At 39.8% G+C, this 20078-nt stretch overlaps 2 protein-coding genes across 2 annotated transcripts in view; both read left to right on the top strand.

The window, feature by feature from the left end:
• The window catches only part of LOC131677293 (serine/threonine-protein kinase S6KL), a 69555-nt gene that overhangs the window by 1411 nt on the left and 48066 nt on the right, over nt 1–20078 (top strand). The window contains exons 2-7 of the mRNA XM_058957016.1: nt 2659–2822; nt 3404–3635; nt 3706–3829; nt 7940–8038; nt 8112–8270; nt 10760–10848. Of these exons, the coding sequence (XP_058812999.1) occupies nt 2659–2822; nt 3404–3635; nt 3706–3829; nt 7940–8038; nt 8112–8270; nt 10760–10848 (867 nt within the window). The remainder of the gene's footprint in view (nt 1–2658; nt 2823–3403; nt 3636–3705; nt 3830–7939; nt 8039–8111; nt 8271–10759; nt 10849–20078) is intronic.
• Nucleotides 8283–10594, top strand: LOC131677249 (autophagy-related protein 101). Its single transcript, XM_058956974.1, has one exon. It carries the CDS (start codon nt 8477–8479, stop codon nt 9131–9133), a length of 657 nt encoding a protein of 218 aa, XP_058812957.1. The 5' UTR covers nt 8283–8476; the 3' UTR covers nt 9134–10594.

The raw sequence follows: 20078 nt of genomic DNA, 5'->3' as shown, positions 1-20078 counted from the left end.
TGACTCCACTCTATCTGGAATAGATATCGATCCATCAACTCCTGGACCGGGGACCAACGGCTTTACTTCCGTTCCGAAGGAAGACGTGACCTTAGAAAAATCTCAACGACCACGGCTGGAATTGAACCCAGGCCAACGCTTACCACTCAACCACCGGCGACGTCTCACCTTTTTAAGCAAAGCCAGTGCTAATTAAACACGATCGGATTTCCGCTGTCGTCGACTATGAGTATTTCCGTATCACGTCAGGCTCACCAATGTGGCTGTTGAAAGAGAATGAAAGAACGCGGATGCAATCTGATCGTATCCTCAATTGTCTATCAGCGATTACGTACGGCTGTCTTCCAAAGATTACTCATTGATATTTCTGTTTATAAGCAAAATGCAAAATGACGCCAGTAGCCTCTCTATTTTCTTTATTGAGGCTTTTAGTCTGTGCTCAAGTGAGGTATATTCGACACGCAATTTCTGCTTGCTTTTTCGCCACCAACTATAGTATGCATCCGACTTTTTCACGCAATTCCGTATACTCTTTGTCGCTCTATCGATTTGGGGGATGTGCTTTTAGAGAAATGCATGGTTTGAGCTTTAACTGCATTGTCGTAGAATGGGCTGAGGACGATGTTATACTCGTCTAACGATGGCAGCACTTAGGAAGACTCAATTGACCCAGCAACTGTTTCCGCATATTACTTTCAGATAAGATCATATAAAATATCTACTAGCACCGCTGGACCAGGTACACTGACAATTGATAGCCGTCGACAAGTGGTCGCTACTGGGAGAGTCTTGAATAACTTGCCGAGTTCCATCGAGCAACAGTAAGTTCGTGCATAGGGAGAGGTCCAACCTACTCTCTCGAGTGGGTGGAGCTGGGACTCTTGTGGCTTTCTTAGTACTGAGGATAGCCATGCCGAACTTATCGCAAAGGTCGGAAATGAGAGGAGCCTGAAATTCATCGTAAGACTCCACTCAAGCAAGACCATGTGAGTTGAAGTCCCCTAAGACCATATAGGATGCAGAGAGAACCTCAGTTGCACCTTTGAGCTGCTGGAAGTTCAAAGGAGTTCTTGGTGGAATATAAACTGATGCAACGCATATGTATGTGACATGCCACCACTTCAATAACAGCGAAGACAGGGAGTTGTTTCTGTAAAAGGAGTAACATTTTCATATTCTCAAAAGTCCCCCTCCACGGTGATCGTCCCTATCTAGTCGAATAATATTGGGGTCACGAAGATTCAGAATATAATCGGGCCTAAACTATGTTTCAGAAATAGCGAAAATGTCACAATTTGTGTGGTGCAGAAGTTGCTTGAATGTGTCTAATTTTGGAAAAAGACTTCTACTGTTCCATTATAAGACGACGAAATCCTCAACTTAGTCCGACGTATTAGCCAACAAAACTGATTAGTGGGGACAGGAGGGGCCCATTTAGCGATGAGTTGCTTAACCAACTCGCGGATAGTAAGGAGCCAGGCAGGGATAATACCCTTGCATTGAGCCAGGATTTAAAAAAATGAAAATCTATAGCATAATTGTTAAGAGATCAGACCTGTTTCAGTCTTGTTCTCTTGTCGGGATCGATCTCGGCGGTCTGTCTGAAGTGGAGGACTCAAAAAGACCTTATCTTGAACCTTAAAACCAGGGGCTACTATCTTGCTAGTTGGTGGCTTCTTTGGGGCATATAGTTTTGAATGTACGTTGTACCGTTTCTTTTTACGTGGGAGCTTCGGGAAGGAGATAGCACTTCTCTTCCTTTGGCACCAACAACGGGTACCTAATCATTGTCTCCTTTAGAGCTATAAACATCATCGTGAGATAAATATAAAAAATTCTTTGTAATGGTACGGGACTCGTTTGTATTTTGTGTGTGCATCGTCGCTCTCTTTTGCAATAGCAGGTGCTCATGTGACCCAACTGTTTGCAATTAGTGCAATTCATGATTTTGGGTACGTACAAGCCTTCCGGAAGTCGATGCTTGCCCAGCAGTATGTAGTTTTGTAAGGCAGCACCTTCGAATATTGCTCGAAATAATTTCGAAGGAATTATGACTTTTGCATTTTCTGTGCCTGATACTGCGGAGGTTGTGTTTAAAAATGCTCACGCCGTTCTTTAGTTCAGCCTCTTCGTTAGACTCTTCGGTAATTACACCGTCTACCTCTACGACGTTTGCCAGAATGTACACGCGAGATTCTAAATTAAGTCGTGGTTCATTCGCGACAGCGTTGGCCTGTTTACGGTCTAAGAGGACTACGCGAAGTTTATTGGCATTAACCTTGACTATTTCGCGCACGTATGAAAAATTAGCATTAGACTCTTACTAATTTGCGACACTCAAGGATTTGGGTAGGAAATAGACAACGAATCTGTCGCCTGGTCGGTCGTTATATTGCCGAACACACGTAATATTAATGTTGAGTTTCATCAAGAAATTCAATCGTTCCAAAATGGCATTAGTTTTTAATATTCGATTAAATGAGACCTTAGTTTCGTTTTCAAACTTCTAACAAGAAATCACCATCTGTTCGGAGTTGCACTTTTCTTTCTTATGTGTGGTAATCCATTATAAGATTTGCAAAACAATGTGTGTTTCACGAAACAATCGTAACATTTCGCTATGTTTTTTCATCATATTCCGTTTCATGTTACACGCAGATAAATCGTTCGTTCAGCTGGGATGGCGTCGTGGATCGAGTAAACCGAAATATTGAAAGAGTTACTCGCTCGCTATCCTGCACACTTCATCATAACATCGACAACGTTAGACAACCCAACAATAGTTCTCGAAGCCGTCCTTGGTGTCGTGTATCACGAAAAGGGTATGTATCTATTTGCTGGATTAATGTTAGCGTAATTCCCCACTTTTTCGGGTTGCAATTTGCACAGACAACAGACATTTTAACTAGAATAACATTCATCAAACCTACAACTCATTACTGCCATCTACTCAATTGTTTGCTACACGTAGTTCGACAGCTATTACGGCTACACGATATCGATCTTAGAACTACCTACAAACGTGTGCTTCAGTTTGCTTTAGTCGCTCGCTCCATTCGAAATGGAAGTTTTAGGTGCCTACACACGTTTTTAATAAATGTTTGTTATCTGTGGAATTATCTAATCATAGGTGCAAGGAAGGGTTCAAAACGGTTTGCAGTGGTGATATTGAAAGAATACCTTTCAGTTCATGATCGCGAAGTTGCGCGCTTATCGATTCCATCGCTAGTACGTTTTGATAACGTTTGACCCAGTTCGGAATATCGACGTGACTCAGCCTACAAATTGTTATGGGGCATGGGGCTTACCCAATATTGAATCTGATACAAACAAATCATCATCATTATCGGTAGTCTCGCATATCAATAAACCTAATCGAACGCAACGTTTGAATTTCGTCTAGGTGGCATGAATCAACGTTAGCAGACGAGCACCTGCTGTCAAAGACTTGCTGGCCGGTTTCAAGCGCTGAAGCGTTGTTTTTGCCTCATTTTACGGTAGACTGCAACGCCGAGCGGAACTACACGATCTTGGAGCATATCGCAAACGGTGCGTTCGGAAAGGTCTACAAAGTGCAGAAGACAAGTGGTGAAGAGAGAACATTGTATGCACTAAAAGTTCTAAGTAAATCTGAGGTAAGTATTCCAAGAATCACGAAATCTTGCGTATGTAATCAGAATTTTCATTTCAATGTATATTCTCCAGATTATCAATAGCGGTGCTATTGGTCAGTTGAAGGACGAGGTTGACATACAGACTGTTTGTGGTCATCATCCGTTCCTAGCTCAATGCTTGCGCTATTGGCAAAATAAGAAAAAGATTTTTCTACGTAAGTACAAACTTTCTTCACGATAATTTTTTGAACAGTCCTGGTTTCTAATAAATAATTATTTTCGCTTTATATGTTTGCACGAAAGAACTGTAAACATTTATTTGTAAGTGGAATACTTCAACTGCCAAAAAGAACAATTCTAGTGCATTTTTTCATTACATCATATCTAACAGAAACGTCAAACGGAGAAAATCGCGTGCACAAATTTCCTTGCAACTTTCAAATTTATTTAACAATTAAAGCACACCGAAGCCTATTAACTCTACTATCATCTCTGCATTTACTCATTGCAGTATCGTATAAGCATATTACATGTTTTTCGCGAAGATAATAGGGAGATAATTGATAACTATTATTTTATTACATTTTGCCGATCACTTTTGCTATTATGCTCTTTTACATATGTGGTCTTGGCAACACCGTTTGTAGATGGTACATTTTACTGTGACGTTTAGAGAGACGGGCTTGTAGTTGTGATATATTTCATGTGCTGTATTGCAACCGAGAGTGTAGATATGAGGTTTGGCATTGGAAAAACATACTAACTACAGTCGATTTGGAGAAACATTACAACGCAAAACATCACATCTACAAAATATTAGCAAAGCTTTGGTATACTATATGTGACATTTTGACTTAGGATTAAATTGACATATAAAGAGTTATCATTTTTCTCTATTATTTGTGGACGATAAAGAGTCAATGCTTAGCTTTTATTTGGCATAATAAACTCAGTTTGTTTACATTTGTTAGATATTACGTTTTGAATAAACGGTATAGAATTAGGTTATTAGGTTCGTGTCGCCGGTGGTTGAATGGTAAGAGTGGCTGCTTTTCATCCCATTAAGTCTGATTTTAATCCCAGCGGAGGTTGGTGTAATCAATCACCTCTCTGGCTTCGTGCAGGCAGAGCCCAACGGAAAATATATTTGGATGAGAAAGTACAAAAAAATGGAAACTTGTCCATGTGCCTAAAAGCTAAAAAAAATATTTTAATTAAGCTTTTGACAATGTAATGACGATAGTAACTGTGTTAATATTTTACCACAGGTGCAAATTTCGCTCAATATTTCCCAAATGTTCAGCTTGTTTTGATTTGCCAAACAAGCGTCATTCCAGACCGATGCAGTATATGGTTGTTGGCTCATTACATATAATTAATTATAGCTACAGTTGTTATTAATTTTGCAAAATTCATTAAATTTAGGTAAATTATCCAAATAATTAAATTAGGACCACATAAAATCAAATATTTAAAATCTGCCTAGTTATTTCAAAGAACCACGCGGATTAAACCGTTAAATAAAGTTGTTTCCCAAATATAAGTAATTTTAATTATGTAGCAATCAGAATATCTAATCTATCCAGTTACTACAAAGTAGCTTGTACCATTGGGTAGGATAGTGTAGTTAATTGATTTGATACCTTTGAAATCGTTTTCAAAACGACAATAATCGTAGTTCTATTGTCGAATTTGCTATTTTTCATCGTAGATGTAGCAAAAGCCGTTGGCATATAGAAAGGATAACCAGTATACTGCCTAGAAAAATAATGAATTTTTGAAAACTCAATCGGCCCACCCCTGGCTCGATTCCTAGTCCTACCAGGAGCACTTGCTCCAAATTTGAAGCAAATCGGACAAGTCTAGCTACCGGACCAACGTGCCTGAAGTTTGTATAGGATTTTTCGACAATTCACATGAAGAAAACCCTCTATCTCGCATTTTGACCGCCAGGTAAATAATAAGAAAATAAGAGAGATAATTGAATTGCGTACATTTTTGTCGAAGACTGCTGGTCAATCCGGCTGTGATAAAAGAAGTTATTGAACTTTTAACGAAGTGATGTCCGAGTCAGTTTTGCATGGGGCTAGCAGTGCATGGTTGTGTAGTAGTACTCGAGTCCCGCTAACTATACATTTTTGTGAAATAATGGTTAAATTTATCCGAATAGTATGTTAAGGAAAATTTTAGTATTTAATGCGAGTTATGTTTTGGTTAGAAAATTTTAGTTCCACCTATGACCGCATAGAGGGCGCCAACACTAACTTTTTATAGAAGAGAGATAGAATATCGAGAGGTTCGGAAGAAATACTGCAAAATGCTCGTTCTACAACTTTGTAGAAGACACTTAATTTCTATCTCTCTCCGTTTAAAAGTTAGTGTTGGCGCCCTCTATACGGTCATAGGCGGAACTAACAATTCGACAAGGCGAATGAATACAAAGTAATTACAATTACTGTTTATTGTACTCTTTTATGACCACTGGAATTTTTCGCCCATCTTCCGTCCTCTCAGTTTTACTTTCAGGAGAAAATGCGGGCCCCTATATAGGACTCGGGCCCCGGAGCAATCGCCCTGGCTGACCCCCCCCCCTCTCATCGGGCTTGACCTTGTAAATGTTCGAGCGCTTTCGGACTTTTGATTCTCTGACAGATAAAACGCCAAAAAGAGGCTTTTGATTTCATTGGGTCTTAGGAGAGTTAATTTTTAAACTTCTAATTTTAGCTTCCCTTTTTGAGGATTAACTATATAATGCATGTTCAAGTTCACTATAGATAAGCTTTGGTTATAATAGTAACATTGACAATTCAATTGTAAGCATGATCATTATAAGGGGGATGCTCAGAATAACAATATGCAAAGTTATCTTGACCTGGATCTAATTGTTATAACTAAACCAAGAGAGTTGCAGGTTTTACCATAATAGTAAAATTGAACCCTCTGTTGTATCAATAACCACTGTAAGCGGGATGATTGGTATAACAAGCATAGTTACTATGACCTGGACCTGTTTGTAATAACTAAAACATTAGGATTGTGACATTTGTATCTAGAAATATTGTTGGCTTGAAGATGACGCAGGCAAATATAACAAGATGGATAATAAGGATGAATTAAAGCGAATTTGATCAACTTTAAATTTTCTCGGTTTCTTAAAAATTTTACGTTCACATAAACAGTGTATTTTGTTATTTTAACATTGAAATTCTTATAACAATCATATATTATTTAGTCTTCGCCACTAATCATTATATTGTGCTTAGAACAATCAAACGAAATGTAGCTATGACAATGAAACTGGTTATATTTAAGATGTTTACGTGGTATTTTAATTTTTACTTTACATTTTATAGTGATGCTTACTATTTCATTTTCAGTTTTGAAATGACAAATATTGTTAAAGTGAGCATTTCGAAACGTCATAAGTACCATCAGCATAGTTAAGGGGTAAACGATTCGTCTAGTATTTTTTTATGATACAGATGTTTAATACTACCGATCTCATGGTCATTTTTACTATTTTGGCGAATAGTTAGAACAATTACAAACCTCGCATCACAAATACTATAGTTTTCTGCTCAGTGTAGTCGTAAATAATACATAGGTAATAAATAAATTACGAACTGAACGATACCGGCCGCCATTATGGCAGGTAAAAAGCTGGATAGGTTTCCACATAACTAAAGTTTCACGCTGCGTTGGTGTTGAGCTGTTTCAACATTTCAATTTGGAGGTAAATAAATCATCTCCACGGGTAATTGGGAACTATGAAACAGCTTCTGGACTTAAGGTGTGAGCAGTATAGTGTAAAAAGGCGAATGAAACGTAAGATATATCAATAGGTTCGTTTGAAAATAATGTTTTGATCTGTTTTGTACGGTTTTGTATCTGTTTATTTTTTAAAAGAATTCAAGTGACTCAAAAATTAAAATGCTGAAGTGATAGAGAATGATGAAGAGTTAGAAAAACTGATCAGTGCTGTTTCATTGAAGGATTTCACTTTAGACAAGACAAACAAAAATCATATGAAATGTCACTGTATTCAAGCAGCATAGGTTTAAATTACAATTTATAGTTAGCGTCACATACAATTGTCATAGCAAAAAGAACTAATTGAAAATCTTTCTTGTATTTATATAGCTGGGTTCCACGATGTGGTCAATTTTTACATCTATTGCGTTTACTATTCATACACCTGAGTAATACCTTTTTTGCAACAATATATTTTTACGCATACAAAAGAGTCAAAAAAATTGTCAGAAAAGTGTGCAAATTACTTAATGTCACTAAACTAAAAAAATATTTGTTTCATTTGCTATTTACAGTTTCCTTCTTTTACCCCAACGGAGAGCTCTTCCAAAAGATAGTTCATTTCCCTTTGGAGCTTGTACGTTTGTACGTTGCAGAAATCGCCCTAGCACTTGGTAAGAGACTTCGGCAAAAAAAAATCAAGCTTCTCCTATACATGTATCATTGACGCTTTCATTCTGTTTGCAGATTTTCTTCATCAGGCCGGAATCATACATCGGGATTTGAAGCCAGAGAACATACTGCTGGATCAAGACTACCACATCCGCTTGATTGATTTTGGGCTTAGCAAGTGGCTGCGCATTGGTTCCCGTACTCACACGCTTTGCGGCACTTTGCAGTATATGGGTAAAGCATTAATTTAATTTGTCATTTCAATACTACTGAAAAAGAACCTCCACTTCGAGCGATTTAACAGTATGTTAAGAGTTGGGTGAAAGTGATTGATTAAATGGTTAAAAAACGAAAACTGTGAATTCGGGAAGCTAGGGGAACTTACAATAAAACATACTACAACGGTGGTGGGTTGCAGCTTGGAGTAGAAGAACAGCGCAATGAACGCCCGTTCGCAAACGTTCGATCTCACAATGGAGGGCCGTCAGGTGGACGAAGCTGTCTCGAGCATCTTTCACACGATTCTATTCCATCGTAGTCTTGGGAAGTTTTTGTACAGTGGAGAGGCGATGTATTCCGTGGGAACCATCGGTTACATGGATGTGGATTGTGACTTTATAGATTTTACCTACGTATGCTGTACTTCGCCGAGATTGGATGAAACTATCAAAAAAGAAATTGGTGAATTCAGTCGGCAGCTGCGGAGTAATGAAAGTTCAGGTACCGGCCAAATAAGTCTAGAGTTTTTCCAACGCAAAAAAGCGCGGTGGGCGTTCATGACCGAATGTATTCCCTGGGAAGTTTGGACCATTCGGCTTGAGCTTATAAATCTTACAAATGAGGACGATCGTCAGATCTGTAGGGAGAGGGTAGGTGACATGCTCTCGGATAAAATTGTCTACATCACCGAGGTGATGAATCGACACGAGTACCTGCCAAAAACGCCCAACCAAACGGAACTGGACTCTGTTTTTGATACGTCTTTTCCAGATGTGCAACCGTATCTTTTTCAATTTAAATTCACTACCACCGGTCCCAGTACTAATTCTGTGGGAAAAACTGTGAAAAAACTTTTCAAAGAAACGCTTTCGTTGTGACTGTTGAAGGCAGCTATGTTTATGGTGGTGATGATTGCAATCGTTGGGAAACTTGCAGGATGCCGATCTTGGATTTCTGCGAGCGTAAGATTTGGTGGTTTTGTGTTCTCGAGAAGATAAATGAAGGATAAATAGGAGTAATTTTTTATATTATGACACAAACGATTTTTTTCAATTGCGCATGTGGAAGGAATGCTTTCCTAGAATAGAAGGATTAAATTTCGAACATTCTATCTTCGAAATTTGTTAATTATTGTTGTTTTGTGCCTCTTGAATTCCGAACATTTTCACTACACTCATTGTTAATGTGCTTTCGAAGAAGCTTCTATATTGAAAATAACGTTTACTTTTTCCTTCCGGAAAATTTAATTAAGATCGATGAAAAAATCCCACCGTGTCGTTTGATTTTTTATAACGATTTGGTCTAAGAATACTTTTTATAAATGGGACCGAAATTCAATTCATAAAGCAAAGAAGTTTAATTTTCTTTCAATATGATGTATGTTCTTAATATTATTTAATATTAATCAGACATTGAAAAAGGATATGTTGTTTACGAGAATTGAAAAAGGATATACCTATTAATATAATTTCTTTTCAATGCAGAAATGTCAAGAAAACGACTTATATTCAAGGCATGGGAAAGTAATTCAATATCCAGAAAGCGTGAAATCGGGTAGGAAAGCAATTCTGGTGCAATATTTGCGAATAGTATTCATTGAGCATACAAGCATGTAGCATCAGAAAGTTTTAGCAGTTTTGGTTGTAATTGGAGCATTATTGTAATATTGGCATACCAGTTAAGCAAAGCGCAATTAATTAATTAATCGAATGGTTATGGCGTTACGTAGATTGGTGAGAATATTTTGAAAACTAGCATATAAAGCAGGTTTTCCATCAGTATATTACCAGCCACCGATGACGGCAAATATACAACAAAAAAATTCAAGAACTGTAGTAATCTTCTCAGATCAGAGCCCTTGGCAATCATAATGATAAAATACAAAAGATCAATCACGCTTGGGCAAGTTTTATTTTTAGCACTTGTCTCCTATTATTGAAGATATAGCGTTCAGTCTTAGGCTAGTTTGATTTGTGACTTCAATGTTATTTAATAAGTCAGAAAACAAAGACGTTATTGTAATTATGCAGAAGAAACATATTGGTATGTGCAGATCGAAAGTAGTTGGTGTGAAAGAAGGATGAGCGATAGTGAGCAATGTTTCAAGCACAGAGGCAGAGAATCAAATTTTTCTCAATAAACCACAATATGTAGATAATGCAACCGAAACAAAACGTGTACATTTTTACGTCATTGACAGAGAACATTATGATAGTGACTAGTAATGAGTTCAACTTCTATGTATATGTATTTTCTGCGAATTATAAAGCAACTCACAAATAGAAAATAATATGACTCAATAATTGAGTTTGAATGAACAATAAAAAGATTACAAAATAGCTGAAAATGAACATTTAGTGAAAAGAATGCCCTTTCTTGTAATACGGTTTATTGCTACTTAGAAATATTTTAATCGATTTTTTGTTTTTTTCCAGGTAAGTAGAATGGCTTTTTGTTTCTACTAATCCGAGTTCCTTTTGCGACCTTTTGTTTTATCGTTGCAGCTCCGGAAATTCTATCCCGGGAACCGTACGGACATGCAATTGATTGGTGGGCATTAGGAGTTTTAGCGTGCCGGATGTATATTGGAGAGGTAAGTGGTATTGTTTGAAATGAATTGTCACCTTGATTTTTGTTTGCGACAAACGCGCGATGCCGTCATTAAATAGGAAGAAAACCAAAACGGCGTTACATGTAGGTCCAAGTATGGGTTATTTTTTTTAAATCGCGCGGATCCCTGCAAAGAAAATAAGTCCTTTCTTGAGCATATGTTTCCTAACTTAAATTTGTTCGTTTAAAGTTTGAACAAATTTTTTTCAGAAATATGGACACAAATTTTTGAAGATTCAGTCTGTTCTACAAAATACGCCCTAATTTAAAATACGTTTTCTTCAATCGGGTTGACATTGTTTTTGTTATTTTGCACGTTATTACCTAAACTGTTCATAATCACATGTCAATCTCATGCTCTATGGGCTTCCCTATCTACATGGGATTGACTTGCGATTATAGGCAATATGTGTACTTGCAACAAAGTCTTCACAATTATGGCATGACAAAAAATTAATTAAATTAGATGAAAACATGCTTTACCCCACAGCAGCATAAACTGAAAATTTAATTAGAAGTCTTCTTTATTCTGTTATCTACACAATCCATTTAATCAGAATACCATTGTGATTTTGGATATTAAATATTTCCGCGTATAGCGTAGTGTAAGTCGTAAGCCGCTCACCTGGGTACGTAAGAAATAATGATTTGATAATTTTGCACATGGGACTGTTGTGCGGGATCAGGTGAACAATGCGGTGCCTATATTAGATTGAAAGAAAATAAATATTTTCGAGCACTCTTCATGCCGTGCACTGTCTGCGTAAGAAATCCGAGGCTCGTCTCCATTTTGGTTATGGTCGAAGATTGAAATCATTATAAGGAATCTTTAAAAAAGGTTACGATCACAGAAGTAATTGATTACTGCATTTGATTCTATAGATAAGTTTTTCATTTCGCATAACAGCAAGTGACACATGCCTTAATTTGGTGTAATGTTCATTTGGCTTAATGGTCGTTTGGCATAATAGTCGTTTGGTATAATGGTGGTCGTTTGGTACAATGGTCGTTTGGTATAAACATGAAATTATTTTGAAACTGAAAATATGTTAGGATTGTCTGTTTTAGATAGTTTAGTGAAGAAAGATAGTATAAATACGGTATATTGTCAAATTGATGTCATTGCCTAAAATAAATGAAATCTGAGAGCGGATTGACATTTATTTAACCACAATTAGCCAACCTAAATATTCATAACACTTGTAAAGTGCAATGGTGGTCTTCCAAGTGATGTCAAAGCCGCTGAGGACAAGCCAGACGAGGTGTTGGCAAACCCACCGTCGGAAGTGCATGCAAGCCTATAATCCATTCAATTGCCTTGTTTACACAAACATGGGAGTTATGGTTAGAGGTCTCAGTCTCTAGCAACAGCGAGTGTCGAACTAACATTCTTTCCCTTCCTTGGTAGAACAGTATTAATTATTTTACTAAAAAAATTGATTTAGTGAAACATGCACAGTGAGAGTGATTTGTTCCTCCCAAGCATGATTTATTCGGTTCATTGTGCATTTTGACTCATTCGGTCAATCACAAAGTATAACTACGGATAGTCTACTTAAGCTAAGCTAAATTAAGGTTCAACCGAGAAAGCTTGGAAAAGCGGCCATCTTGGAAAACGAAAAAGCAGTTTTTTCTCACCGCTTGAAAAATCTTCATGAAAATCAATCAATGTATTCGGGGCATTAGTAGAGTACTATTGATTGATTTTCATGAAAAAATTTCCAACAGTGTGAGAAAAAAAAACTGCTTTTTCGTTTTCCAAGATGGCCACTTTTCTAGGCTATCTCAGTTGAACCTTAATCACAATGGTCTTCTTCCCTTCTCTTTTGACGTAGGACTTACGTCTTTCTTTACTATACTGGGTGTCATTTCAAAATTTTCAAAACGGATGCGTTACGTACACTTTGAACTCTAATAACTTTTCTCCTACTCAAGGAATTACTAATTTTGTTTCATAAATCGAAAGGAAAACGTTCAACGCTTGCTATTGATACCTTGTTTGCTATGTAAAACTTGTTTAAAAAGTTCAAAAACTACTTTTAATGCGAATCAACATTAATGCTAAAACCTATAAATATGGGTGTCACAGTTTTTCTCAAAGCCAGACGTGTGTAAGCCACAGAGCAGAACACACGTACGTGTGCTGCTCAACGAGAAGCTGCATTTTGACCACCAACCAAATCATAGCTACTGCCTTATCGCTGCCAACCAAGAACAGTCGTCGCCCTGCGTGAAATTAATTGCTCTCAGAAGTGGACAGAGTTACTAATTCGCAAGCTGCTCTTCCAGTGCCTGGTCCGTGAGATTGCACAGAATTTCAAAACCTACTCTTCCGGAGCTCAGCCGTAATGGCCCTTTAAGAAGCCAGCGAGGCCTACCTGGTTAGTTTGTTGGAAAATACCAATCTGTGCGCTATCCATGCCAAGCGAATAATCATCATGCCGAGCGGGAAACGGCGAAATAATATTCACAACAAACGGTCCTTATTAGGACCACAAAATCGTTCTCAGAAGAATTACAATTGAAATTTCCATTTCGTGCTTTGGAAAATAACTTCCCTCTTATCGGGTTAGTTATTTTCTATAATAATATCCGAAAAATGTGCGATAAAACCAATAAACTGACCAATTGGACGGAAGCAATAAAATACCTACAACAATTTGAGTCAGAAAAGTGATATTAACGGAAAAATGCTTCGATCGTTTCTAAGTGTTTGGCAGCTGAAGTTGCCGATTTGTTTTCCAACGTCAATTATTTGCGCTGTGCTGTACGGAACAGATTTTTGCGCGATTTGTTGGGAAATAATTAAAACAATTGTGTAGTAGATTCCGTAGATTTTACCGTAAATTTTGATAGAAATGATTTTGTAAAAGCATTAATTAGCCGTGCTTTGAATGGTGGTTTTTGCAAATCTTTCTAGAACATTAGTGAATGTGGAATGATGAAAATATTTTCATTTGTCGCACAAAGGGATGGACTACCATCTGCACTAAGAAGTTTATAAAAGAGATCGCATTCCGATATACAATGCTCATTCGATGTGAGCTGCGAAAGGGGAATGTTCGTGTATGTACGCAGCAGATGCGAATTCGGGCAAGGTTCGAATCGTTAGCAAGGATTCTCGTCTGGTATCACCAAACATAGTTATCTACAAACCGTTCTTTTTAGGATGAAAACATAATGGAGAAAGAATTGAATTAGAAAGTTCCATTTAATAACTTGCATTGAGTGTGCGCCTGTCAAGTCTGCTGTACTTTAGCAGTGACACATAAACCAATGTTTATCGAATTAATCTACAAACCCGTAGGTTTTTGCAAATCTTTCTAGAACATTAGTGAATGTGGAAACCCTGCTAGTAAGCGAATGCCACGCCAAAAAAAATGATGAAAATATTTTCATTTGTCGCACAAAGGGATGGACTACCATCTGCACTAAGAAGTTTATAAAAGAGATCGCATTCCGATATACAATGCTCATTCGATGTGAGCTGCGAAAGGGGAATGTTCGTGTATGTACGCATCTGGTGTATGTAATCGTCTGGTATCACCAAAAATAGTTATCTGCAAACCGTTCTTATTAGGATGAAAATATAATGGAGAAAGAATTTATTTAGAAAGCTCCTTTTAATAACTTGGATTGAGTTTGCGCCTGTCAAGTCTGCTGTACTTTATCAATGACACATATAAACCAATGTTTATCGAATTAATCTACAATGCAAATCTTACTAGAACATTAGTGAATGTGGCAACCCTGCTACTAAGCGAATGCCACGCCAAAACGAATGATGAAAATATTTTCATTTGTCGCACAAAGGGATGGACTACCATCTGCACTAAGAAGTTTATAAAAGAGATCGCATTCCGATATACAATGCTCATTCGATGTGAGCTGCGAAAGGGGAATGTTCGTGTATGTACGCATCTGGTGTATGTAATCGTCTGGTATCACCAAAAATAGTTATCTGCAAACCGTTCTTATTAGGATGAAAATATAATGGAGAAAGAATTTATTTAGAAAGCTCCTTTTAATAACTTGGATTGAGTTTGCGCCTGTCAAGTCTGCTGTACTTTATCAATGACACATATAAACCAATGTTTATCGAATTAATCTACAATGCAAATCTTACTAGAACATTAGTGAATGTGGCAACCCTGCTACTAAGCGAATGCCACGCCAAAACGAATGATGAAAATATTTTCATTTGTCGCACAAAGGGATGGACTACCATCTGCACTAAGAAGTTTATAAAAGAGATCGCATTCCGACATACAATGCTCATTCGATGTGAGCTGCGAAAGGGGAATGTTCGTGTATGTACGCAGCAGAAGCGAATTCGGGCAAGGTTCGAATCGTTAGCAAGGATTCTCGTCTGGTATCACCAAACATAGTTATCTACAAACCGTTCTTTTTAGGATGAAAACATAATGGAGAAAGAATTGAATTAGAAAGTTCCATTTAATAAGTTTGCGCCTGTCAATTCTTGTATACATTTACCAGTGATTCATATAAGCAAATGTTTATCAAATTAATCTACAAACCCGAAGGTTTTTGCAAGTCCTAGAAAATCAGTGAATGTGGCAATCTCATTCGACATGAAATTTCCAGTAAACATTCATTCAAAAAGTGCATTGGCTCAAATTATCCATGAATGTCATATGATATGCCCAAGTTTAGTCCTACGTCAACACCGCGGTTACGTCCCGGACATTACCCACTCCTAGTTTTTTGCTCTGAGATTCACACATTTTTATTACCCAGTGGGGGAGCAACGACGCTATACTCACTCTTATTCAGTTCACTCTACGTAACTTTTCTTGTCATATTTTAAGAGTGAACTCGGGTAATGTCAGATTTTCCATTACCAGGTGTCACATTTTTCAGAATCAGGTGAGGAAATCGTGTGCAGTAGGTGATATTAGTTTTCTCACCACATACTGCGCAGAACAAGGGTGGGAAAAAGCATCAAAAACCGCTTTATTCAGTAGTTTGATAGAAGATTAAGTGCGGTTATCAAAAAGGTGCGGTTATTAAAAAGGTTATGTAAAAATATCTGGGGAATCGATTGCAGGTATTTAAAATCACAGTAATGTTTTCTATCATGCTAGCCCCAATTCCACTTTGTAACTGGCTATACTTGGAAGAACGCTGAATGCAAGTTCGCGTAGTGAGTGTTTTTTATGCAAAAGAAGTCCAAAGATTCTATAGAACATAGTAGGATAGTCCGCCTAAAATGTCTTATTTCGTTTTATCCCAATTTTCCCTAAATGTTTTTAGTTTAACCTTTCTCAATATCCCGGAAGTAGGCTTAATGCGCATGATGAAAAGTATTGGCGCATTTGCCCAAAATTCCACGCGGCCTTTCCCGGCCACCGCGCTTAGCCAATCGAATTTTGCATAACGAAGGGCTGAATGAGAAAACAAGTTGCTCCAAAAATCAGCCCTGCATTATGCAACGTTTTGTGTCGGTTGAGTATACAAGATGGAAGTGATGTCAAATTGCAAATTGGGATGCAACATCATACGGAAGCAGTGAACAAACTGAACCCTCAGTTACAGATGAAATTATTGGGGGCCGTCCCTAAAGCGCGTACGAACGCGAATAACAGTAATGCTTTCCAGCAGCAGCGCAAAGGTCATGCGCGCGTTGTGGAAGATATACCGGAACAGTGTCGATCCCTTTCCGGGGCGAATCATACGGACCATTCATCACAATCGAACTGTGCTTCAAACCAATTTCCTCCAACGAACGTTGGACCTACGCAGCAACTGTTGGCACGACAATCTCTGGCCCGAAACTTACCCAGACCCGTTGGAATGGCCGATTTTCATCTCTAATAATAACTATACGACAGAAGCTTACGGATATATGCATGTCTAAAAGGCCACGCTCTTGATACTGTCCGTAGCCGATTAGTGCTACCAGGGGCGGCCCACACATCATCGAAACCTTACGTATGCGTTTTGGACGACCAGAGGTACTCATCAACTCGCTGTTATTAGAGGTACGATCATTTTTGGCTCCGAGGGCGGACCGGCCTTTTTTACAATGGAGAATACATTTACGTACTAGCCCAGTACACGTGCTATTAGTAGATGCCAAGCTACCACACGGGGTGTACTGGGGGTGTGTCGGGCTCTAGTGATGACGCAGCCATTAATTAATACTCCATTGGGCTCCGCCATTGTTCCCCCCAGGGACTACCTCTCGGTATTACTTCTGGGGGGATGGTTGTACTTGATGTACTCATTCACACTCGCTCACGCGTTCATACGTCCTGTATGAGGCTTACTTGGGAGCTCTCCCTGTCACACCTTGATTCACTCTCTAACACTCCACATGAGGCTTACTTTTGTGCTCACCTTTTTCTTCCTTGCAAGGCTGACTTGTGTGCTCGCCTTTTTCATTCCTTGCTAGGCTTACTTTTGTGCTAGCCTCTAACATACCATGTGAGGCTGATTTGGATGCTCACCCTATCACCTGGTTCACTCTCAATCGTACCACTCTATTACACCCCTGTCGCTCCCCTTGGCATCCCATGTGGGACATTTTTCTTAGGCCCCATTTCTGGCATACCATGTGAGGCTTACTTGGGTGCTCACCGTTTTCATACCTTGTGAGGCTGACTTTTGTGCTCACCCTTAACATACCGTGTGATACTGACTTGGATGCTCACACTTTCGCTCCTCTGCCACGCCATGAGACATCGATATCTAAGTCCCAACATACTACGCTACGACCCTCCCATCTTGGCATGAAACAGTCCACATAAACGCCCATACACTCGCTCTTCTGCCTTGCTTCGGGGTGGCTGGGTTTACCCCTTATGCAGTTGCCGGTCGCTGCGCTAAACCTGCCTCAGCAAGAACAGACCATTCACTTACTTTTTTGCGCTCGGCCTTTTTTGCTCCAACTAACCAATCAGTTAGTCGTGCCCGTTGTCTGTTGCTCGGTGCGCCAAATTCCCTGTAGCCTACAGGCAATCTGGGTGGTTGCAGTCGAGACTGCGTTCCACTTCTCCACCGATTGACACATCCACTGAATAAGGGTATCAGGGGTTGTGTCCCAGCCACAGACGTCAAGCATTGCTCTTCTTTCGACGTCGAAACGAGGACATACGAACAGTATGTGTTCGACAGTTTCGTCTACACCTGGGCAGTCAGAGCAGCCGGGGACCTCCGCGTGCCCGAACCTGTGGAGGTACTGTCGGAAGCAGCAATGGCCTGACAGGAATTGTGTCAGATGGAAGTTAACTTCCCCATGGGGTCTGCCCACCCAGCTCGATATGTTTGTATTTGTATTTGTATTTAAAATTTGTGTTCATCTGACACTAAGTCTTAATGAACTAAACTAAAAATAATTAACCTAATGTAACAGCAAAGGGTGACGAAATTGTGATGAATTATAATTGAGGTCAAAGTGCTCGGCAAGCTCGTTGAAGCGACGAACCATCGCTAAAATCGAACTATTAGCAGCGTAGTTGGTGTTTCGCATTTCGATGTGTAGTAATGTCCGAGGGCGAAGAACACGGGTTGGGGCGTAGAGGTTGATTTGTCCAAGGAGATCGGGAACATCATACTCAGCCAACAGAAGCTTTGATATGAAAATGGCCTGTGAAGTATGTCTACGTTCTTGCAAAGTATGTAGTCCTAATAGTCTGCAACGGTTCTCATATGGTGGCAGGTTCAACGGATCATTCCAAGGCAATTGACGTAAAGCATATCGTATAAATTTGCGCTGGACAGCTTCAATCCTTTCACTCCACGTTGCATGATAAGGGCACCAGACGATGTTTGCAAATTCCAACTGCGAGCGCACCGGAATCCCGGAATTCGCTAGAAATTTTGAACATAAAACCTAGAAGTTGATTTGCTTTGTCGATGGTCGCTGATAGGTGATTGGTATAAGTTAGCCTTTCATCGAGAATAACACCTAGATCTTTTACGTGGTTAATGCGTTGCAGCTGAGTTCCGGCAATGTTGTAGTAGTATTTGTACAGCGGCTGCCCCACTCTACTGCCCAAGCGTTAAAGTTTCCTGTTATAACTACCGGTTTCCGGCCCACTAGGTCTGACGAGAGCCTGTCGGTAATCTGGTTGAACTGTTCTATGGGCCACCTTGGTGGATCGTAGCAGCTACAATAGAACACACCATTGATCTTGGCAATCGCAACACCCTCGGCGGAGGAGTGTATTACCTTTTGAACCGGGAACCGTCCCGTTGTACAGATTGCCACCATCCCCGACCCGTCCGACACCCAATTGCCGTTGCCGGCAGGGATGTTGTACGGGTCTGATAGGAGGGCGATATCTGTCCTCGACTCCGAGACCGACTGCCACAACAGCTGTTGGGCTGCTGCACAATGGTTAAGATTTAGCTGTGTGACGTTCACGGCTTCTTCTTATTTGCCTCACCGAAGGGACACGAAGGTCCACCCATAGCATGATTACGGGCTTGCTTCTTAGCGGTGCAGATAAGGCATTTATGTGGCTTAGTGCAACCCCGCTCCCTATGCCCCTCCTCGCCGCAGCGACGACATAGTTTGCTCCTTTCTGTACCCTTACATTTGTACGACTTATGGCCGGACTCAAGGCACCGATAGCACCTATCCACTGAAGGCGGCTGGTGTATGCTAACTGGACATACTGACCAGCCGATCTTCAGTTTACCTATGACGGTAACCTTTTTTGCATCTGCCTTCTGTAGCCTGAGGTACGCTACTTGCGTGCCGGAGGGTCCCCCTCTAAAGCGCACAGAGGCTCGTTCTATTGTTGCGTCGCATTGTTCTTTGACGGCTGCGACGACATCGTCTTCGGTCGTGAACTCGTCCAGTTGTTTACACTGGAGAGTCATTTCCGCCCCTAACGACCTCACCTGGGCGCCTTCACCCAGGACCTCTGGTGCCAAGGCCTTATAGACTGCGCTGGATTATGCGCCTCGCTTCAGCACCAAAAGCATTTCGCCTGTATTGGTGCGTCTCACGCTGCGCACGTCTTGCCCGAGGGCCGAGATGATGAAGTTTGTGCAAGATTCTCTTAGTGTTCCTATAGTCAAACGAACATTGTGGACGGATTCAACCCACGCACTATCGTGGATACAAGCGGATCCACGTAACTATCGACCGTTTGTGGCACACCGGGTAGGAGAGATCCTTGAATCGACGAGCGTTGATGAATGGAGGTGGGTCCCTTCTAAGTCAAACCCGGCCGATGAAGC

This window comes from Topomyia yanbarensis, chromosome 1 (assembly GCF_030247195.1).
Source record: "Topomyia yanbarensis strain Yona2022 chromosome 1, ASM3024719v1, whole genome shotgun sequence".
Classification (NCBI taxonomy): domain Eukaryota; kingdom Metazoa; phylum Arthropoda; class Insecta; order Diptera; family Culicidae; genus Topomyia; species Topomyia yanbarensis.
The sequence above is the reverse complement of the archived record's forward strand: the minus strand, read 5'-3'. Positions and strand labels throughout refer to the sequence as shown.

Excerpts from the sequence above, each read along its gene's own strand:
- LOC131677249 (XM_058956974.1), top strand. The coding sequence starts at position 8,477 with ATGAACGCCCGTTCGCAAACGTTCGATCTCACAATGGAGGGCCGTCAG.